The sequence below is a fragment of the Copadichromis virginalis genome, linkage group LG11 (genome assembly GCF_057382275.1).
Source record: "Copadichromis virginalis isolate Kocher_CV1m ecotype Utaka linkage group LG11, C_Virginalis_male_GT1.1, whole genome shotgun sequence".
Classification (NCBI taxonomy): Eukaryota; Metazoa; Chordata; class Actinopteri; order Cichliformes; family Cichlidae; genus Copadichromis; species Copadichromis virginalis.
The window spans coordinates 1,167,717-1,187,485 of NC_140628.1; the positions used below are offsets into that span (position 1 = coordinate 1,167,717).

At 39.8% G+C, this 19,769-nt stretch overlaps 4 protein-coding genes and 1 long non-coding RNA gene across 5 annotated transcripts; 2 read left to right on the forward strand and 3 right to left on the reverse strand.

The window, feature by feature from the left end:
• Nucleotides 1-1,030: 1,030 nt before the first annotated feature.
• Nucleotides 1,031-4,257, reverse strand: LOC146697903 (uncharacterized). The gene is made up of 7 exons (XM_085472772.1): nt 4,242-4,257; nt 3,486-3,588; nt 3,354-3,406; nt 3,176-3,254; nt 2,656-2,955; nt 1,540-1,583; nt 1,031-1,228 (listed from the first exon to the last, which is right to left on the reverse strand). Exons 4-7 carry the CDS (start codon nt 3,219-3,221, stop codon nt 1,031-1,033), a joined length of 588 nt encoding a protein of 195 aa, XP_085328898.1. The 5' UTR covers nt 3,222-3,254; nt 3,354-3,406; nt 3,486-3,588; nt 4,242-4,257.
• Nucleotides 4,258-5,398: 1,141 nt separating this feature from the next.
• Nucleotides 5,399-9,280, forward strand: LOC146697904 (uncharacterized). Its single transcript, XM_085472827.1, has 10 exons — nt 5,399-5,939; nt 6,088-6,120; nt 6,217-6,306; nt 6,718-6,986; nt 7,099-7,201; nt 7,449-7,551; nt 7,631-7,683; nt 7,795-7,873; nt 8,094-8,297; nt 9,018-9,280. Exons 1-10 carry the CDS (start codon nt 5,727-5,729, stop codon nt 9,218-9,220), a joined length of 1,350 nt encoding a protein of 449 aa, XP_085328953.1. The 5' UTR covers nt 5,399-5,726; the 3' UTR covers nt 9,221-9,280.
• A 115-nt stretch (nt 9,281-9,395) lies between these two features.
• LOC146697905 (uncharacterized) lies at nt 9,396-10,476 on the forward strand. The gene is made up of 2 exons (XR_014922940.1): nt 9,396-9,791; nt 9,900-10,476. It is a non-coding gene; the product is annotated as an uncharacterized LOC146697905 (long non-coding RNA).
• Nucleotides 10,477-11,983: 1,507 nt separating this feature from the next.
• Nucleotides 11,984-14,524, reverse strand: LOC146697906 (uncharacterized). The gene is made up of 4 exons (XM_085472830.1): nt 14,350-14,524; nt 13,866-13,976; nt 13,251-13,417; nt 11,984-12,918 (listed from the first exon to the last, which is right to left on the reverse strand). Exons 1-4 carry the CDS (start codon nt 14,437-14,439, stop codon nt 12,456-12,458), a joined length of 831 nt encoding a protein of 276 aa, XP_085328956.1. The 5' UTR covers nt 14,440-14,524; the 3' UTR covers nt 11,984-12,455.
• Nucleotides 14,525-14,584: 60 nt separating this feature from the next.
• Nucleotides 14,585-17,073, reverse strand: LOC146697907 (uncharacterized). Its single transcript, XM_085472828.1, has 2 exons — nt 17,055-17,073; nt 14,585-15,936 (listed from the first exon to the last, which is right to left on the reverse strand). Exon 2 carries the CDS (start codon nt 15,932-15,934, stop codon nt 15,023-15,025), a length of 912 nt encoding a protein of 303 aa, XP_085328954.1. The 5' UTR covers nt 15,935-15,936; nt 17,055-17,073; the 3' UTR covers nt 14,585-15,022.
• Between the last annotated feature and the right edge of the window lie 2,696 nt (nt 17,074-19,769).

Consider the following 19,769-nt stretch of genomic DNA (forward strand, 5'->3'; position numbering starts at 1 on the left):
GGGGTGTGTACTTCTCTGCACCTCCGGAAGTCCACTATCAACTCCTTTGTCTTTGCGACGTTGAGTGTGAGATGGTTGTCTTGACACCAGTGGGTCAGGGCGCTGACCTCCTCCCTGTAAGCCGTCTCATCACCGTTGGTGATAAGACCCACCACTGTAGTGTCGTCCGCAAACTTCACAATGATGTTGGAGCTGTTAGTGGCCGTGCAGTCGTAGGTGTAGAGTGAGTACAGGAGAGGGCTCAGTACACACCCCTGTGGAGCACCAGTGTTCAGTGTGATGGGGGATGAGGTGATGCTGCCCAGTCTGACCACCTGGCGTCTGTCAGACAGGAAGCTAAGGATCCAGCTGCAGAGGGAGCTGCTCAGTCCTAGATCCTGCAGTTTCCTGTCCAGCTTCGAGGGAACGATGGTATTGAATGCTGAGCTGTAATCTACAAACAGCATTCTCACATACGTGTCTCTCTTCTCCAGGTGTGACAGGGCAGTGTGTAGTGTCAGGGCTATGGCATCATCAGTGGACCTGTTGTGGCGGTATGCAAACTGTAGAGGGTCCAGTGAGTCGGGTAGTGCAGAGCAGATGAAGTCCCTGACCAGCTTCTCGAAGCATTTGCTTACGATGGGGGTCAGGGCTACAGGTCGCCAGTCGTTCAATGAGGAGATGGTGGAGGATTTGGGTACAGGGACGATGGTGGCCATTTTGAAGCAGGCTGGGACTACAGACAGAGAGAGGGAAAGGTTGAAGATGTGCGTGAACACTCCAGCCAGCTGAGCCGCGCATGACTTGAGGACGCAGCCGGGAATCCCGTCCGGACCAGTAGCTTTGCGTGCGTTCACCTTCCTGAAGCACCTCCGCACATCCTCCTCAGACACAGTGTGCGCACTGACGTCATCCGCGGTGCGCACACTGTCCGGTCTCATGGTGTTCGCTGTGTCGAATCTAGCGTAGAATACGTTTAGATCCTCACACAAATACGGGGAAATGACAAATAATACCAAAAAAGATACAACTTTCATATTGTTTTACTAACTTACTTTGTCATATCAGCACTTGAATGGTCGATGCCTTTACAGACCATGTCTGTTGTGACATCGCAGGCCAATCTTCCGGCAAACCCGAGGGCTAGCTCCCCAGCCTCCTCTTCACTCAGAACACTAAACACTGTTACTTTAGTTTTGGCCTTCTTAGGCCTGTCAAGAATCATTGTGGGCAGTTTGGCTTTGCGGCCCTAAAAAAGAAAAAGTGCAAACACCAAAAGAGCAGAGAGAGACACACACGCACAAACAAAGTTAAATGCTTTTGTTTACATGGTGTAATTGTGTATATGTTGCAGCAAATGCACAATTTCCAGCCACATTGTCACTTCATTGATACGAGTAACCCGGATTTATTTCAGGTGACATCAAAATCACGAAATGTATACCTACCCCAATCAAACCTCTGCTTGGATTCTGCGCTTGATCTCGTCTTCTGTTATTGTGTAGGTTTTCTTTTTTGAGCTTGGTACAGATAAGCGACCATGCACTCTGTAAACTGTACTAGTTCCTTCTGAATCAGTTTGAAATTCTGCATCTGCATCGATCCTGTCAACATCAGCAGCAGCAGCATTATCTGTACTCAGACTTGTGCCGTATACTTCTGTTTCTTTTTCTTTGTCTTCAGTCTGTGTACCTTCATCTCCTTCAGTCTGTGTACCTTCATCTCTTTCAGTCTGTGTGCCTTCATCTCTTTCAGTCTGTGTGCCTTCATCTCTTTCAGTCTGTGTGCCTTCATCTCTTTCAGTCTGTGTGCCTTCATCTCTTTCAGTCTGTGTGCCTTCATCTCTTTCAGTCTGTGTACCTTCATCTCTTTCAGTCTGTGTGCCTTCATCTCTTTCAGTCTGTGTACCTTCATCTCTTTCAGTCTGTGTGCCTTCATCTCTTTCAGTCTGTGTGCCTTCATCTCTTTCAGTCTGTGTGCCTTCATCTCTTTCAGTCTGTGTGCCTTCATCTCTTTCAGTCTGTGTACCTTCATCTCTTTCAGTCTGTGTACCTTCATCTCTTTCAGTCTGTGTGCCTTCATCTCTTTCAGTCTGTGTGCCTTCATCTCTTTCAGTCTGTGTGCCTTCATCTCTTTCAGTCTGTGTGCCTTCATCTCTTTCAGTCTGTGTACCTTCATCTCTTTCAGTCTGTGTACCTTCATCTCTTTCAGTCTGTGTGCCTTCATCTCTTTCAGTCTGTGTACCTTCATCTCTTTCAGTCTGTGTGCCTTCATCTCTTTCAGTCTGTGTACCTTCATCTCTTTCCGTCTGTGTACCTTCATCTCTTTCAGTCTGTGTGCCTTCATCTCTTTCAGTCTGTGTACCTTCATCTCTTTCAGTCTGTGTGCCTTCATCTCTTTCAGTCTGTGTACCTTCATCTCTTTCAGTCTGTGTGCCTTCATCTCTTTCAGTCTGTGTACCTTCATCTCTTTCAGTCTGTGTACCTTCATCTCTTTCAGTCTGTGTGCCTTCATCTCTTTCAGTCTGTGTGCCTTCATCTCTTTCAGTCTGTGTGCCTTCATCTCTTTCAGTCTGTGTACCTTCATCTCTTTCAGTCTGTGTGCCTTCATCTCTTTCAGTCTGTGTACCTTCATCTCTTTCAGTCTGTGTGCCTTCATCTCTTTCAGTCTGTGTACCTTCATCTCTTTCAGTCTGTGTACCTTCATCTCTTTCAGTCTGTGTGCCTTCATCTCTTTCAGTCTGTGTACCTTCATCTCTTTCAGTCTGTGTGCCTTCATCTCTGACTGTCAGTCCTCCTATCTCACTGTTACTTGTCGGTTTGCTGCAGATGTTCTCTCCCTTAGGAACTTTTCCTTTGTCATTCGCTGCCTGATGCTTTCCCTGATGACATTCTTCACTGGCTACTTCTATTGCTCCTCCTGTATAGCCACCTACTATGCTGCACAACTCCTTTCCCTCTGCTGTGCTGCACTGTGCTGTTACATAAAGAAGAATGATATAAACAGCACTATATCAATTTAATTGTGTTGGGAAATCCCCACAATACGACACAGTTATGTCTAAAATAGTTTTGTGTAAAAACTGGATCTTGAAACGTCCACTTTAATAACACAGTCCGGGTGTGCAAAGGCAAAATTACGAAATTTTTTTCACTTTAAACATTTTTGGACATTGTTTAGTTATATTGTGACTTACTCTCACAGAAGATACAGATGCCACAAACAGACTTTGAACAACGCATGTGCTTGTATGCACCACATTTCTGGCACTGCACCTGTGAATTTAAAAAAAAAAGAAACAAACAAACAAAAAATAAATGAACAAAGTCCATTAAATAAACAATCTATATGGCTAAGGACATGTCATAGCGTACCCGGTCTTTGGCTGCAATCACACACCAGCACTGACTGCACTTCCTAGTTCGATCTGCAAAATATAATTTGTTTAAGTACAAGTTACATTTTCCAATGTTAGAGAAAACGAAGGCAGCTAATTTTATCTTTACCTATTGAGGAAAATAAGTAGTGGCAAAGTCGGGACCTGAGCTTTGGGATTTCAGTGTTGTACTCCTCCACATGTGTTTTACCCTCAATGAGAGATTGGGCAAACTAATAATTGATGAAGAAGAAAAAAAAGAAGAAAAAAAAATTTGATTAACAAAGAAATTGGATTTTTTTTTTTTTAGATGGATATGGTAGGCTTGGGCCTTGAGCTTTCCTAATGAGGGACACTGAAAAGTATCATGCACTAGAGAGAGTGCAAAATCTGTGCAACTTACAAACAAGGTCCAGTGGCTGCCGTTTTCCAGACAGGCTCCAATCAATTTCTCATACATCTGAAAGATGTTTTTCTGGAAATAAAAAGAATGTGACAAGTATGTTTTTCTGTCAAGAATGACACTGCAAAACTGCAAAAGCTTGTCAGGTGAGACTTGTGATTAATTCTGCAGATACACAAACATATAGAAAGTGTCATTTTTGGTTTACATTAATTAATTTCTATAGTGTGTACAAAACAAATCAAGACCACAGACTCAACACGCACCACTCAATTTTTGGTGTTCTTTATCAGTTGGCCAAGACAGAAATGTTTTAATCTGTGTGCATTGCTTTTGAACAAGTCTTTACACAGAAAAGGTTTCAGAAAGGTATTTTTCAGGTTCTTCTGACAAGGCTTCAATTTTGGAAAATGCTGTTTGTTTATAGTGGCAACTTATAAACCCTTTGTGATAAGAACATAGTTACCACAGTCCAAGTCATACCTTCAAAAAGTATGCACTTTGTTACACGATGTCCCAGGAACGACATTTACGCGATGTCCCAGGGACGACATTTACGCGATGTCCCAGGAACGACATTTACGCGATGTCCCAGGAACGACATTTACGCGATGTCCCAGGAACGACATTTACACGATGTCCCAGGGACGACATTTACGCGATGTCCCAGGGACGACATTTACGCGATGTCCCAGGAACGACATTTACACGATGTCCCAGGAACGACATTTACACGATGTCCCAGGGACGACATTTACACGATGTCCCAGGAACGACATTTACACGATGTCCCAGGGACGACATTTACGCGATGGAACGGGACGATCTGATTTCCTCGTGTCAAACTGTCCGCCGAATTTGAAGTCAATTCGCCTGTCCGCCGAATTTAAAGTCAATTTAGGATACTTTCCTTTAATAAACGGTAAGCATTATACATATGTTCCTCACTTGGCTTGCTGTTTGTTTGCTAGCGATAGGCTACTTGACGACAGCATTAGCTAACCAGTGTTCTCTAGACTAGCGTTCTCCAACTTTTTGGGTGTTTCGTGGCCCGGGGGTTGGGTCAGGCAAAATTGCAGTAGCTTCCCTGATCATTTTACAAACATAAGTGAAGAGAATCTGGTCTAAAAGGCCTAGACTTATGGTTGTGTGCTGAATCTATGAATCAAACTATCACCTGGGAACATAATTAACTGGTCCATAGCTGTGAAACTGGACATGAGTTCTTGATTCTATGGAGATTAACAGTAATCCAGAAATTTACAAATTTGTCCCAGGGGCATCGCGTAAATGTTGTCCCTGGGACATCGCGTAAATGTTGTCCCTGGGACATCGCGTAAATGTTGTCCCTGGGACATCGCGTAAATGTCGTCCCTGGGACATCGCGTAAATGTTGTCCCTGGGACATCGCGTAAATGTTGTCCCTGGGACATTGTGTAAATGTTGTCCCTGGGACATCATGTAGAATTTGCCCTGGGACATCGTGTAGATGTTGTCCCTGGGACATCGTGTAATTGTTGTCCCTGGGACATCGTGTAAATGTCGTCCCAGGGACATCGTGTAAATGTTGTCCCTGGGACATCGTGTAAATGTTGTCCCTGGGACATCGTGTAAATGTCGTCCCAGGGACATCGTGTAAATGTTGTCCCTGGGACATCGTGTGATAGCTTGTAAATAATGGAATGAAAATTATTGATTGTTATTAACTTGTGAAAAAGAAGTGTAACAAATCCACATGTTATGTTCTTACACCCTTACAGAAACTGTGACTCCTTCACAATGTCAGGTAAATGTCAACTCATGTTGAATAATCAACCAATCAAGCCTTTTATTATCACATGCAATGTTACACGTACAACTGCAATGAAAATTTCACCCCCTTCTGACCATACATATATTGCTTAAACATCACATTGGGAAGACAGGTCGGAAACAGTTAGGAAGGTCAGAAAACAATTTAATTAATAGATGAGGGGAGAGGAGGAGAAAAAAGAACTACAACCAGACAAAGCTCCTAGAAGACTGAAATGGATGATGGTTGCAGCATGCAAAAAGAAAATGATATCTGTTGACTACAGCATATGCTTTCTCACAGATTACCTTGTGGGAGTAGCTGGACCAAACTCTATTGGTATTTCAAGTTTGAAATCCCTGTTTGACCAGACTAACATTTCAGATGAGGTACCTCTTGACATAAAAATCCTTTTATGTTGTCATAAAACTAATGTTAAATTCTGCTTTAAATACACTTTATTGTACAATTTACTTAATGAATCGTGTTCCTTAGTTCTGTTGTTATTTATATGTATTTATTTATTTGTTTTATAAGGTAATAGATGGCCTAATCTATTTGCAGTGTGAGGTATGTTGAAAAGCTTGTTTGATCATAATGACATAGCATGTTTACGTTTTTTGTAATGTATTTGAAAACATAGGTGTATTTATGTTATTTTTATAGAATTTCCCTCACATTTATCCAATACCAAGCCAAATCACTGGAAAAATTTTGGATGGGTCCACAAGAGCACAAAGTGCATACTTTTTGAAGGTATGACTTGGACTGTGGTAACTATGTTCTTATCACAAAGGGTTTATAAGTTGCCACTATAAACAAACAGCATTTTCCAAAATTGAAGCCTTGTCAGAAGAACCTGAAAAACACCTTTCTGAAACCTTTTCTGTGTAAAGACTTGTTCAAAAGCAATGCACACAGATTAAAACATTTCTGTCTTGGCCAACTGATAAAGAACACCAAAAATTGAGTGGTGCGTGTTGAGTCTGTGGTCTTGATTTGTTTTGTACACACTATAGAAATTAATTAATGTAAACCAAAAATGACACTTTCTATATGTTTGTGTATCTGCAGAATTAATTACAAGTCTCACCTGACAAGCTTTTGCAGTTTTGCAGTGTCATTCTTGACAGAAAAACATACTTGTCACATTCTTTTTATTTCCAGAAAAACATCTTTCAGATGTATGAGAAATTGATTGGAGCCTGTCTGGAAAACGGCAGCCACTGGACCTTGTTTGTAAGTTGCACAGATTTTGCACTCTCTCTAGTGCATGATACTTTTCAGTGTCCCTCATTAGGAAAGCTCAAGGCCCAAGCCTACCATATCCATCTTTTTACAAAACAATTTTGTGACATACCCAAGAGGACCATAGTCTATATGAATTCATTTGGCGAGTCGGAGGTCAGAAAAAGTGCGGTGTTGAAAAACTGGAGGTAATTAATTAACATATTTAACATAACATATTTAATTTAATTGAAATCATTACCGAACGTGGTTATTGATTTCTCTATATGCTTTTTATTTGTAATAACTGCGATCTCTCAGCTCATTTGCTTCAGCAAGAGGCTGCACTGGAGAGTGGACCTTGTCACATGTGAGCCACCCACATCAACAGGATGGGAACTCATGTGGAGTGCATGTCATAATGGTACTGAAAACTATAGCTTTAACCTATATAAGTAATGTTTACATTTTTGCCTATTCAGTTTTTAAAGCCTTAGAGGCAGGATGGTAAAATCTCAATTTTTTTTGTAGATTGAACCATTTCAGCAGTAATGCTTTGCTTTGGTTGCTGTTTTTTTTTTCTCGGGTGGGTTAAAAACAAACAAACATTTCTTTGTTAATCTAATTCTTTTTGTTCTTTTTTTTTTTTTTTCTTCTTCATCAATTATTAGTTTGCCCAATCTCTCATTGAGGGTAAAACACATGTGGAGGAGTACAACACTGAAATCACAAAGCTCAGGTCCCGACTTTGCCACTACTTATTTTCCTCAATAGGTAAAGATAAAATTAGCTGCCTTCTTTTTCTCTAACATTGGAAAATGTAACTTGTACTTAAACAAATTATATTTTGCAGATCGAACTAGGAAGTGCAGTCAGTGCTGGTGTGTGATTGCAGCCAAAGACCGGGTACGCTATGACATGTCCTTAGCCATATAGATTGTTTATTTAATGGACTTTGTTCATTTGTTTTTTGTTTGTTTATTTCTTCTTCTTTTTTTTTTTTTTTTTAATTCACAGGTGCAGTGCCAGAAATGTGGTGCATACAAGCACATGCGTTGTTCAAAGTCTGTTTGTGGCATCTGTATCTTCTGTGAGAGTAAGTCACAATATAACTAAACAATGTCCAAAAATGTTTAAAGTGAAAAAAATTTCGTAATTTTGCCTTTGCACACCAGGACTGTGTTATTAAAGTGGACGTTTCAAGATCCAGTTTTTACACAAAACTATTTTAGACATAACTGTGTCATATTGTGGGGATTTCCCAACACAATTAAATTGATATAGTGCTGTTTATATCATTCTTCGTTATGTAACAGCACAGTGCAGCACAGCAGAGGGAAAGGAGTTGTGCAGCATAGTAGGTGGCTATACAGGAGGAGCAATAGAAGTAGCCAGTGAAGAATGTCATCAGGGAAAGCATCAGGCAGCGAATGACAAAGGAAAGGTTCCTAAGGGAGAGAACATCTGCAGCAAATCGACAAGTAACAGTGAGATAGGAGGACTGACAGTCAGAGATGAAGGTACACAGACTGAAAGAGATGAAGGTACACAGACTGAAAGAGATGAAGGCACACAGACTGAAAGAGATGAAGGTACACAGACTGAAAGAGATGAAGGCACACAGACTGAAAGAGATGAAGGTACACAGACTGAAAGAGATGAAGGTACACAGACTGAAAGAGATGAAGGTACACAGACTGAAAGAGATGAAGGCACACAGACTGAAAGAGATGAAGGCACACAGACTGAAAGAGATGAAGGCACACAGACTGAAAGAGATGAAGGTACACAGACTGAAAGAGATGAAGGCACACAGACGGAAAGAGATGAAGGTACACAGACTGAAAGAGATGAAGGCACACAGACTGAAAGAGATGAAGGTACACAGACTGAAAGAGATGAAGGCACACAGACTGAAAGAGATGAAGGTACACAGACTGAAAGAGATGAAGGTACACAGACTGAAAGAGATGAAGGTACACAGACTGAAAGAGATGAAGGCACACAGACTGAAAGAGATGAAGGCACACAGACTGAAGGAGATGAAGGTACACAGACTGAAAGAGATGAAGGCACACAGACTGAAAGAGATGAAGGTACACAGACTGAAAGAGATGAAGGCACACAGACTGAAAGAGATGAAGGCACACAGACTGAAAGAGATGAAGGTACACAGACTGAAAGAGATGAAGGCACACAGACTGAAAGAGATGAAGGTACACAGACTGAAAGAGATGAAGGCACACAGACGGAAAGAGATGAAGGTACACAGACTGAAAGAGATGAAGGCACACAGACTGAAAGAGATGAAGGTACACAGACTGAAAGAGATGAAGGCACACAGACTGAAAGAGATGAAGGTACACAGACTGAAAGAGATGAAGGTACACAGACTGAAGACAAAGAAAAAGAAAGTATACGGCACAAGTCTGAGTACAGATAATGCTGCTGCTGCTGATGTTGACAGGATCGATGCAGATGCAGAATTTCAAACTGATTCAGAAGGAACTAGTACAGTTTACAGAGTGCATGGTCGCTTATCTGTACCAAGCTCAAAAAAGAAAACCTACACAATAACAGAAGACGAGATCAAGCGCAGAATCCAAGCAGAGGTTTGATTGGGGTAGGTATACATTTCGTGATTTTGATGTCACCTGAAATAAATCCGGGTTACTCGTATCAATGAAGTGACAATGTGGCTGGAAATTGTGCATTTGCTGCAACATATACACAATTACACCATGTAAACAAAAGCATTTAACTTTGTGCGCGTGTGTGTCTCTCTCTGCTCTTTTGGTGTTTGCACTTTTTCTTTTTTAGGGCCGTAAAGCCAAACTGCCCACAATGATTCTTGACAGGCCTAAGAAGGCCAAAACTAAAGTAACAGTGTTTAGTGTTCTGAGTGAAGAGGAGGCTGGGGAGCTAGCCCTCGGGTTTGCCGGAAGATTGGCCTGCGATGTCACAACAGACATGGTCTGTAAAGGCATCGACCATTCAAGTGCTGATATGACAAAGTAAGTTAGTAAAACAATATGAAAGTTGTATCTTTTTTGGTATTATTTGTCATTTCCCCGTATTTGGGTTATTGGTGTAACATTGTTAATCTTACTTTCTAATAACAGACAGACTCTTCTCAAAATCCAACACAACCTTAAACATGAGCTGACTGATTCCTCAACCTTCAGTTTGCTGACACACACCTTTGGCCCCGCTGCACTGGATTCTGTCATTTCATTCCTGTGTGAAAAACTTGATCTTGTTTCTTAAATAATGAAACCTTTTGTTTGTTCTGTAAATCAGAATCTTGAAAATTGTTCATTGTTGTTCTAAGTTTGTGTTAACTATTTGGCAAAAATGATTGGTTCCTAATCCAAACAGCATAATGACTGTTCTAACACATATCTTAAAAATGCTACAAAGAAAGAAAATTATCACATATGTTTCAATATGAATGTAATTGTGTCACACTCGGTTTGTAGTAGCTTTCCTGTTTTATTTTGAGTTTTGGTATGTTTACACTGTTATTTTTATTTCCCGTGTGTTCGTCTTCCCTTATTAGTTTTACTGTATTTAATTAGTCTGATTTAATAACTTATAATTATTTACTTTCCAGTGTGTATATATGCTCCTCGTTTGGATTATTGTTTGTTTGAGTTCTGCCTGTCTTTTCTATTAAAGATTTGGACTTTTGGACTATTAGTGGACCTCGTAGGTTTTTATTCTGTTCAATTGGTAATTGACTGGGTTTAATTTAGTGGCCTGGAAAACAGGCCGGAGGGGTCTGGTCATTTTAACCCCCTAAGACCCGAAATCTTCCATGGCATGCATTTTTAATTTCTCTTTGATATTTGGGCCGATTGGAACCCGATGAATGTAAAAACAAAGAATTACCAGGTTTTGTTTTTTTTACCTAATTTTTGTTTCTGAGAAAAATGAGAGCCACATATGAGGACATTCATTTGAAATTTCGATAGAACAGTTGCAGTATAATGTCCTCGTAACTGTATATCAGGCACTTGTTGATCAAGATTTAGTATTTTGGTCTAAATAACCCAAAATGTGATGTCCACATGTGTGGACGCCAGGCTGGAGTAAAGTGTTAGAGCTATTTATACCTATGTAAACTTTTATACACTGGTTTTTACCTGTCTTGTTTCAGAAAGGTTTAAAAGGGTAATGTCCACAGTTTATTTGTTTATTTATTTGTTTGAATTCAACATATTTTATTAAAGTAATTGAGCTTGAACACAGAAAAAACTGAATCAAATAATCATAAAATCAAATCACTTGCACTATACTGAAGTCTAATCTACTCTGAGCTAATGCCGGTTTCCAACACTAATGATCGGGTGAAGGAGAGAGATGAGGGTGTGCACGGCCACTGGTGCTCTTATCCCTGTTCTTTGTGATACAATCCAACAGGAAAGCAGTCAAACCCTTGGACATTAGCCAAGTTAACGTTCACAAATATATACACACAGAGGAACTCTGAGCCCCAATGTCAGCATTAGCACAAACATGCCACTTCATACCAAATCTCAGTGTGAGGTCAGGTGTTAGTCTCATTCCATTATTCTGGCTATATTTTCTTACTCATTACTATTAAACTTATACTTAAGACTAACTATTAACAAAATCACACCCCAATAACTCTGTTATTACACTTTCTATTTAATCATAAAAAGGCTGGATGTTGAAACCTTTTACTTCTATTTTGTATGAGCCAGGATTCTCAACAGCTGATACTCTATGTCCAAAAAGTGACAGGTATCGTTTTATGGAGCAAAAAACTTAAGAGCGCATATTTTATAAATAATACCAACAATTGCAAATGCAGACCTTTAATAGTAATAAGTAATACTTTATTTATAATGCATAGCAATATAAAAATAGTAACATATGAAAATATTACAATGGGCACAGATGAATTTGTATCAAAAACAGCAACCAAGCCAACGTAATGAATAACACACATAAATAACAACTGCTTGAGAGAGCAAACAATTTCTTTTCATCTGTTCCTTGGCAGAAAGTTAAGACAGCTTTAGTTTCAATAAACAGAAGTAATGGATGCAGTCCCTTTGAAATGTCACACAAAAGTCTACTTGTGCATATACTTAGCTTTAACTCTTCTCTTTTTTGTTTTGTATTCCAAAAGGTTTTCATTTTCTCCAGAGGATGTCTCTCTTTCAGTGGTTATCGACTGTTCACATTCATTTTCACAGACTGTTGGAATGTCGATGCTGGCCGAACGTTTCTTGCTAGAATACAATGGCCTAATTTTGCGTGCATTATCTGTCGTCTTTATTTCGTACTGGCATATACTTTTGCCTACTTGTTTTGTTTTTAAGACATTTGTATGCAGTTCATCTATCATTGCAGTAATACCCTCTGGAATGAATGCCCACTGTTTAACTGTGTCTAAAACAGCATTTAGTTTTCCAACCGCATCTTCTGTGCATTTTTTGTCTGTGCTTTCAACTACAGGAGTGTCATTCAAAGTTGATAGAGGACTTTTCAGAGAGTTTTTCATTTGTTTAAAATGGCTACAAGCCACCTTCAGGCAAGCACATGTGTTATAGTGAGAGAACGTACAACAAGTGCACTGAAGTGTTTCAGCCGATGCAAAAAAACACAGATTTCCAAACAAACTTGGCATTTTTATCACTTTCAAGTCCTCACAGTGTACAAAGTAATGCCTTTCTTTCACTGCAATTCTTGCCAAGGTCTGTTTCCATGTTTGGATAGATGTCATTGTCAGCCTCTGCTAATTTTGCAAGTAACACTAGATGCTTGCAAAGAAGTCCTCGTAAGCCATATGTACAGTTGCAGTAGGACTCAACAGGGCAGACATCATACACCATGTCTTCTCTTGACTCAGATGGGACTTGATATGCATTAACTCCATGGCTGTTCTTGACTGTAATTTTAAGAGCCCAACCACTTTCCATCAGTCTTGAAGCAGAGTCTGAAACTTGAGACAAGGTGTCAGCAAACCTGTTTTTCATGCGGCCCACATCTTGCAGGCTTTTTATGACTGAGAAGTAGTCGTCGGCCTTCCCTAGGAGCACTTCAATCAGATCATCCAGACGCCTATTCTTGTAGCCAGATAAAAACTGGTATTTCAGGCGGTGGAAAAATCTGAACAAAAGTTATTTGAAATGATTAGTAACTGTAATTGAAGGAATTTAAAGTTTTAATCAAGACTGTATTATTTTTTTAAAAATTGGAATACCTATTGCACACGTCTTTTATAAAGGAATGCTCTGTGCCGGTTTAGCTGATTTAGGCAAATCCACCTACTCTGTTTTTTGTTGTGATAACATAAAAAACGCTGCTAGAATTTAAAGGATTTGCCTAAAACCTGTTCTGGCAATGACATGACGAACCTACTCAGTTTAGCCTCTTGGATTAAAGCATAATATCTTTTTTTCAGCAATACAATTGAATGAGGTCAAAATAATAAATCATACCTTTCAATCACATTGTTTGTTTCAGAACGAGCGTGACTGAAGCGACGGCCGTAGTCACACCACATGTGGCCAATGCCTTCCCAGTGCTTCTGAAAATACTGGCACACCAAAGGGTATTGCTTAAATGTCTGGCAGAACTCTGCTGATGTGGCTTTAAAGTCGTCCTCCTAAGAGAATTGGATGCAACAGAATATATTTCAATCCATTTAACAGACCTATTGAAATCTTTAATATTATGTATTGAAGCCCTTTTCCTTTTATTGAATAACATTAAGAATTTTAAGTTATTAATAATATGTCGTGTTTTTGTATTAAGAAGCAATTATTTCTTCCCTTACAATGGCTAAGAAGGAACACTAAACCTATAAGCATATTTGGTTTCAGCATCTGTCTGTGAAAGAATCCCACTCACAAGTTCTACTGCACAGTGGGTGACACAATGATGTTCTGCACAGCTTAAGTACTTGTTTTGATAAGCAAGATAAGAAGCCAGTTTTAGAAATTGTTTCAAAAATCTATTTTGTATCTCTCTGTAACTTTTTTTAGCAACTGAAAGTTATTATGCTCTTAGTGTAATCAAGAAATCAAAATGTGAAATAGACAAATTACACTTACAGATGTGCAAGCTTTCAGCTTACAAAAGAAAGAAATGATTTCATTTCTCTTTTGGGTGTTAGAAAGCCCATGGACCCCGGACTCTGATTTTGAAAGCCATCGATTAACAGCCTGTGAATGTAAGAGGAAAAAAGTTAATCTGGAGAGAGAGACAGAGGAGCAGCTGTACAAAAAGCATAAAAGAAAGCTGACGTCCAAAAATAACTTTGTCACTCACTGGACAAGCGGACCTGTGCATTACAGAAATCAACCAGGCAAACATATTTTTAAATGTCAAAAAGAGCTTTGGGAAGCAGCCACCAGAAGATGAGTGCACTGTGGTCTTAAATGGATGGACATAGTCACTCAACATTTTATCCCTTTATATTCATTAACCTGAGTAGGTGAATATCACAATGAGGCAAATCATAACAACAGGACCCTGTTGTAAAAATGTGTTTCAGGTGCATCTTAGACAACGTGAAAAGAAAACAATGTGGTTTACCTGCAAGACATGGTACCAGCATAGAAGGATAGCTGACTCTGGAAAAACCTTCTGCAAAGCATTTATTTCCGCAAAGTCTTTGTCAACCATAAATGCTCTACAGAAAAAAAGAAAACACTAAATGAGATTAAACAGTATGAAAATGTTTTTGCTATCTCAAAGCACCACTTCAATGCCAAATTAAACATTTCAACTCACAAGTAGATGTATCTTTTATTGCTCAATGTTCCATTTGCCAGAACTGAACTGGGAAAGAGGGCTTTTACTTATGCTGCCCCTTTCACATGGAACATGATGCAAAAAGACTGGAAGATAGCAGATCTTATTTCATTAAATGCTTTTAAGTCCAGATTGAGAGAGCCAGAGAAAAATGTTTTTAAAATGTAATTGTTATTTATAATATGTATGTAACTTTGTAATTTCAACGTGTTGTCGCCTCTTGGCCAGGACTCCCTTGCAAAAGAGGTTTTTAATCTCAATGGGACTTTTCCTGGTTAAATAAAGGTTAATAATAATAAATATAAAATACTGCATACAGCCTATAGGAATAGCTTTAACAACTGGAAAGGAAAGTTTTTTGCAGCCCATGCTGCAGCTATAGCATTAGATTCTGGCATGTTATAACTTTTTTGAAAAGGAATTATTTCAAAATTAATAGCTGTCAATGTATTATTTACCTTGGGGAAGTTGGGAAATGCTCACAAACTATTCCAAGAACAGTTTCCAGGGTTTTCTGACTTTCGTTGCTGACAATAGCATAGGCCACAGGGACTCCATGCCCATGATCATCTCTTACAACAAGTGTGAATAAGGGAAATGAATACTGGTTAACGCAGTGCGTGGTGTCAACAAATACTAACTGTTTTGCATAGTTCTCCATGTTTGATTTCATTACAGGTGTCTGCAAAACAATCATTAGTTCTTGGTCAGATGTGTATGGTTGATAGAAGAGAACATGTTCTTGATGTTTTCCATTAAGTAAGGTATGTACACTTTGACTGTCTCCACAGTTAAAGTGCTTCTTCCTCATCATGCAGGTTCTAACACTGTCAATGTCACGTGGTGTGACAAAATGCTCTCTGTTGTGAAGATCTCTGTGTCCATGTTCTTTGGCCCATTTATGACATTCGGTTAGTACGATGGCTGGCTTAGTTCCAAGGGAAAGCAGTTCCTCAATCTTCCTCCTCAAATCACTGGAAATATTGTTGAAATGTGCGTCTTTTGGGTCCGAAGGATCATGCCCATCATGCTTATCATATGTACGCTGCACGATGACTGTGTGGTCTTTCCAACATTTGAGTACTTTAAATGAAACATAGGCCTTACAGCCCACTGCTCTGTAGCTGTTTCGACTTTTTTCCCCAGCTCTGATGCAGTTGAATTTGTAATAGTCTCTTTTCCTGTCTTTACCTGAGGCAACATTTAAACATTTATAATGTCCATGAAGGGTTAATGAGTTCAATTTTTCTAACACAACACTGAATGGGTCCTCCTGGCATTGTGACACATGCACACAAAGTTGTGTGTCTTTTCCAGTTCTTTTTTTTTCGTCATTCAGAACACTTCTTCTAATTATGTCGTCCATTTCTGGTGGAAAAATAACGAAGCTTTAATTAGTCAATATTCATTAATTCATTTTAACTTGTTTTGGGTTTTTTTGCAATACAATGTAAATATTAAATATAATATTAAAAAAAATATATATATAAAATAATATAAAACAAACAGGGGCTAAAAGAAGTTAAACTTTCATATGGTATGTCTCTGGCAACTTTAACATGATGTCCCAGGGACAACATCTACACGATGTCCCAGGGCAACTTCTACATGATGTTCCAGGGACAACATTTACGCGATGTCCCAGGGACGACATTTACGAGATGTCCCAGGGACGACATTTACGCGATGTCCCAGGGACGACATTTACGCGATGTCCCAGGAACGACATTTACACGATGTCCCAGGAACGACATTTACGCGATGTCCCAGGGACGACATTTACGCGATGTCCCAGGGACGACATTTACGCGATGTCCCAGGAATGACATTTACGCGATGTCCCAGGGACGACATTTACGCGATGTCCCAGGAACGACATTTACACGATGTCCCAGGGACGACATTTACGCGATGTCCCAGGGACGACATTTACGCGATGTCCCAGGGACAACATTTACGCGATGTCCCAGGGACGACATTTACGCGATGTCCCAGGAACGACATTTACACGATGTCCCAGGAACGACATTTACGCGATGTCCCAGGGACGACATTTACGCGATGTCCCAGGAACGACATTTACGCGATGTCCCAGGAACGACATTTACGCGATGTCCCAGGGACGACATTTACGCGATGTCCCAGGGACGACATTTACGCGATGTCCCAGGGACAAATTTGTAAATTTCTGGATTACTGTTAATCTCCATAGAATCAAGAACTCATGTCCAGTTTCACAGCTATGGACCAGTTAATTATGTTCCCAGGTGATAGTTTGATTCATAGATTCAGCACACAACCATTAGTCTAGGCCTTTTAGTTCAAATTCTCTTGACTTATGTTTGCCTGACCCAACCCCCGGGCCACGAAACACCAAAAAAGTATGGGAACGCTGGTCTAGAGAACACTGGTTAGCTAATGCTGTCGTCAAGTATCACTAGCAAACAAACAGCAAGCCAAGTGAGAAACATATGTATAATGCTTACCGTTTATTAAAGAAAAGTATCCTAAAAGGACTTCAAATTCGGCGGACAGGCGGCGGTTTCTCGCAAGTGAAGCGGGCGCGCTGGATTGACAGACAGAGGCGGGTATTTCGAAGTCGCAGAAGTATGACGTCACAAGAAGGTGATTGGTCACTTGCAATGTTGAACCTGGAACAACATTAATTATGATGATGTGGAAACAACGCCAACACAAGGATATCAGATCGTCCGGGTTGCAGTTGCTGTTGCAGGCCTTGCAGTTAGAAGAGTAGTTTGTCTTCTACTGGATGATTTAGCAGCCACTGATCTACCAACACGTGTCTTCACCCAAGTAGGTAGACACGTGTTGGCAGGTTTATTTGAACAGTGAGAGACAGAACAATAACCAAAAAAATCCAGAAAAATGCATTTAGAAAAAGTTATAAATTAATTTCCATTTGAAACAAGTATTTGAGCCTTTTAATATTAGTTATTTATTTATTTATTTTCTCTGACTATTTCATGATTTCTGGAGGGCAGTGCTTAACTAGCACATGCTACAGTTTTCTCTGTTCACAGGCCACACGTATGTATATCCTACTTGCAGTTCTGCATGTACATCCTGCTGCTTCATTTCGATGAAGAAGCAATTCAACAGATACCCGTGATCCTAATTCTCTAACAGGACTCAACCAGCTACATTTAATGCTAGAGTTTCAACTGACTCTAGAACACTATTCATGCTAATCCATTTTCATTAGTAAATCTGGCCCATTTTTCTTGCTGATCTCTTGATGGTAGGTGATGCTACTATCTGTGCATTGAACAGGGAAGCTCTTTTCTAAAGAAATGATTAGGCAGTGGCCTATATATTTGTTGATCGCTTCAATGAACATAACCTTCCACATATTAGTAGTCTATATGCATTCAACATATAGTGATTTAAACATAAACAATGAAAACTTGTACTATATGCTTGACGTAGCTCACTAATTCATAAATTTAACTCGGCATCACACTCTTCTAGACCTGAAGTTACCTCACTAAGCCTCAAATTCAGCCTCATAGTTCAGGTTTGTAGAGCACAGAAATAACTGATTAACAGACTAGATAACACAAGGAGAGGTAACAGAAGATGTGAGACAGTGCTGTGTACAGCAACAGCAAATATAAAGACCTGGAGAGAAGTGGAGCCGCTGTTTCAATATTGCAAGTGGTTGAAAGGTGTGCCAGCCAGAGAGCCAGCTGAGTGGGTAAGCAGCCATGCTGCCAGGGAATCCACAGAGAGAGAAAGAGTGGCTGGACAGCTCTGACGGCCACAACACAATAAATGATTGGCTCCTGAGTAAACAAGTAACATTCTTGAAACTATCCAGTATTAATGATTAATACCCAGTAAATGATTTCTTGTGAATAGAGGTTATTTCTAAATTTTTAGAAGAAATTATGGAATGTTCTGGACAATAAATAAAAATATAAAAAAGAATTACCCAGACTGCCCAAATGACATATTTGATCATTTAAATCGTGCGTTTATCAGTAACTTACAGGCTTGACTGAAAGGATTAATAGGGAATATTGCTAATATCACCGTCCTGACTGAAGGGTTATTTACTTCCGTTGTATGTATGTCTCGGTCAGCCCCCCTGACCGTGTGGTAGTGATGTAACGTCCTGTATGCGCGTATCGAGGCTTGCTTCATTTATGGGAGGAGCTGAAAATGATGACGTCCGAAGCCTCGCTGCCCGGCTGTACCACGTGACTGGTTCATGAAGTGGTTCGAACTTTGCCGCGAGATATGACAGTGATATAAACCCCTCAGACTTCAATCAAAATGTGGGTGTTTGATGGAGAGTTGCGGTTAGTGAGAGTTTGGAGACAGTTTGGAGGTTTATGAGAGTGAGGAGAGAAAGTCAGGAGAGAATGGAGCCAGCTAAGAAGAGGAGGATGTCCTCCCCTGTGTGGGAACATTTTGATCTTATTCCTCCCAACAAGGTATGTAAATTTCTACAGAAGATGTATTTTCATGATACTGATGGTGCAATAAAACTTGTGTTAAGCTGTCTTGACTTTTGTACAAGGTGAAGTGTTTGCTATGTGCAGGGAGCTGGGATATAACAACAACACCTCATCCATGCTTAGGCACTGCAGAGCTTTGCATGAGAATAAGGGGAACACCGATTGTGGAGCAAGACCAGGTGAGCCATCAAATGCCATGATAATAATAGCATGCAGTAATGTTACTAAATGATATAACAATATTATACAACTGTAATAAGTGACGTGTGTGATATTTATATTTGTGCTTTGTCTTTATTGTCTTTCCTCAGGAGAACAATCTCAAATAGATGAAGACCTGGTCAGCATGGTGATTGAGGACTCCCAGCTATTTAGCATTGTGGAGGACAAAGGATGTAAAAGATTTGTTAAATCATTAAATCCCAGCTATGTTCTCCCCACTAAAGGTTATAAAAGCAGTGAAAATTTAGTTTTTACAGAATAAAATGTGAACAGGCAGGACTGAGGCTCAAAGCCTCAGTGTGTAGCTGTCCATACCTCAACGTTACAAAAGCACAACCGCTGTCCACACCCCAACCACACCTCACCTCACAGTAAATGATCATTTCCATTTTAAGCATGTCCAAATAATCATTTTCCATACTGCCAGTATAACTATACACAGTATACTGCCATCACTACAATATACATGTTTTACACACTCCTTTTGATGTTGACATT

What these genes read in the sequence shown, in the direction of transcription:
- LOC146697906 (XM_085472830.1), bottom strand. Translation starts at nt 14,439, where the DNA reads ATGGTTGACAAAGACTTTGCGGAAATAAATGCTTTGCAGAAGGTTTTT. An exon ending in GCTGGTACCATGTCTTGCAG is followed by an intron (nt 13,977 to 14,349) that starts GTAAACCACATT and finishes TTACATTCACAG; the next exon opens with GCTGTTAATCGATGGCTTTC. An exon ending in AGCTGAAAGCTTGCACATCT is followed by an intron (nt 13,418 to 13,865) that starts GTAAGTGTAATT and finishes CAATTCTCTTAG; the next exon opens with GAGGACGACTTTAAAGCCAC.
- LOC146697907 (XM_085472828.1), bottom strand. Translation starts at nt 15,934, where the DNA reads ATGGACGACATAATTAGAAGAAGTGTTCTGAATGACGAAAAAAAAAGA.
- LOC146697904 (XM_085472827.1), top strand. Translation starts at nt 5,727, where the DNA reads ATGAGGGGAGAGGAGGAGAAAAAAGAACTACAACCAGACAAAGCTCCT. An exon ending in TAATCTATTTGCAGTGTGAG is followed by an intron (nt 6,121 to 6,216) that starts GTATGTTGAAAA and finishes TTATTTTTATAG; the next exon opens with AATTTCCCTCACATTTATCC. An exon ending in AAAGTGCATACTTTTTGAAG is followed by an intron (nt 6,307 to 6,717) that starts GTATGACTTGGA and finishes TTTTATTTCCAG; the next exon opens with AAAAACATCTTTCAGATGTA.
- LOC146697903 (XM_085472772.1), bottom strand. Translation starts at nt 3,221, where the DNA reads ATGCGTTGTTCAAAGTCTGTTTGTGGCATCTGTATCTTCTGTGAGA. An exon ending in CATCTGTATCTTCTGTGAGA is followed by an intron (nt 2,956 to 3,175) that starts GTAAGTCACAAT and finishes TTTATGTAACAG; the next exon opens with CACAGTGCAGCACAGCAGAG. An exon ending in ACAGACTGAAAGAGATGAAG is followed by an intron (nt 1,584 to 2,655) that starts GTACACAGACTG and finishes TGATGTTGACAG; the next exon opens with GATCGATGCAGATGCAGAAT.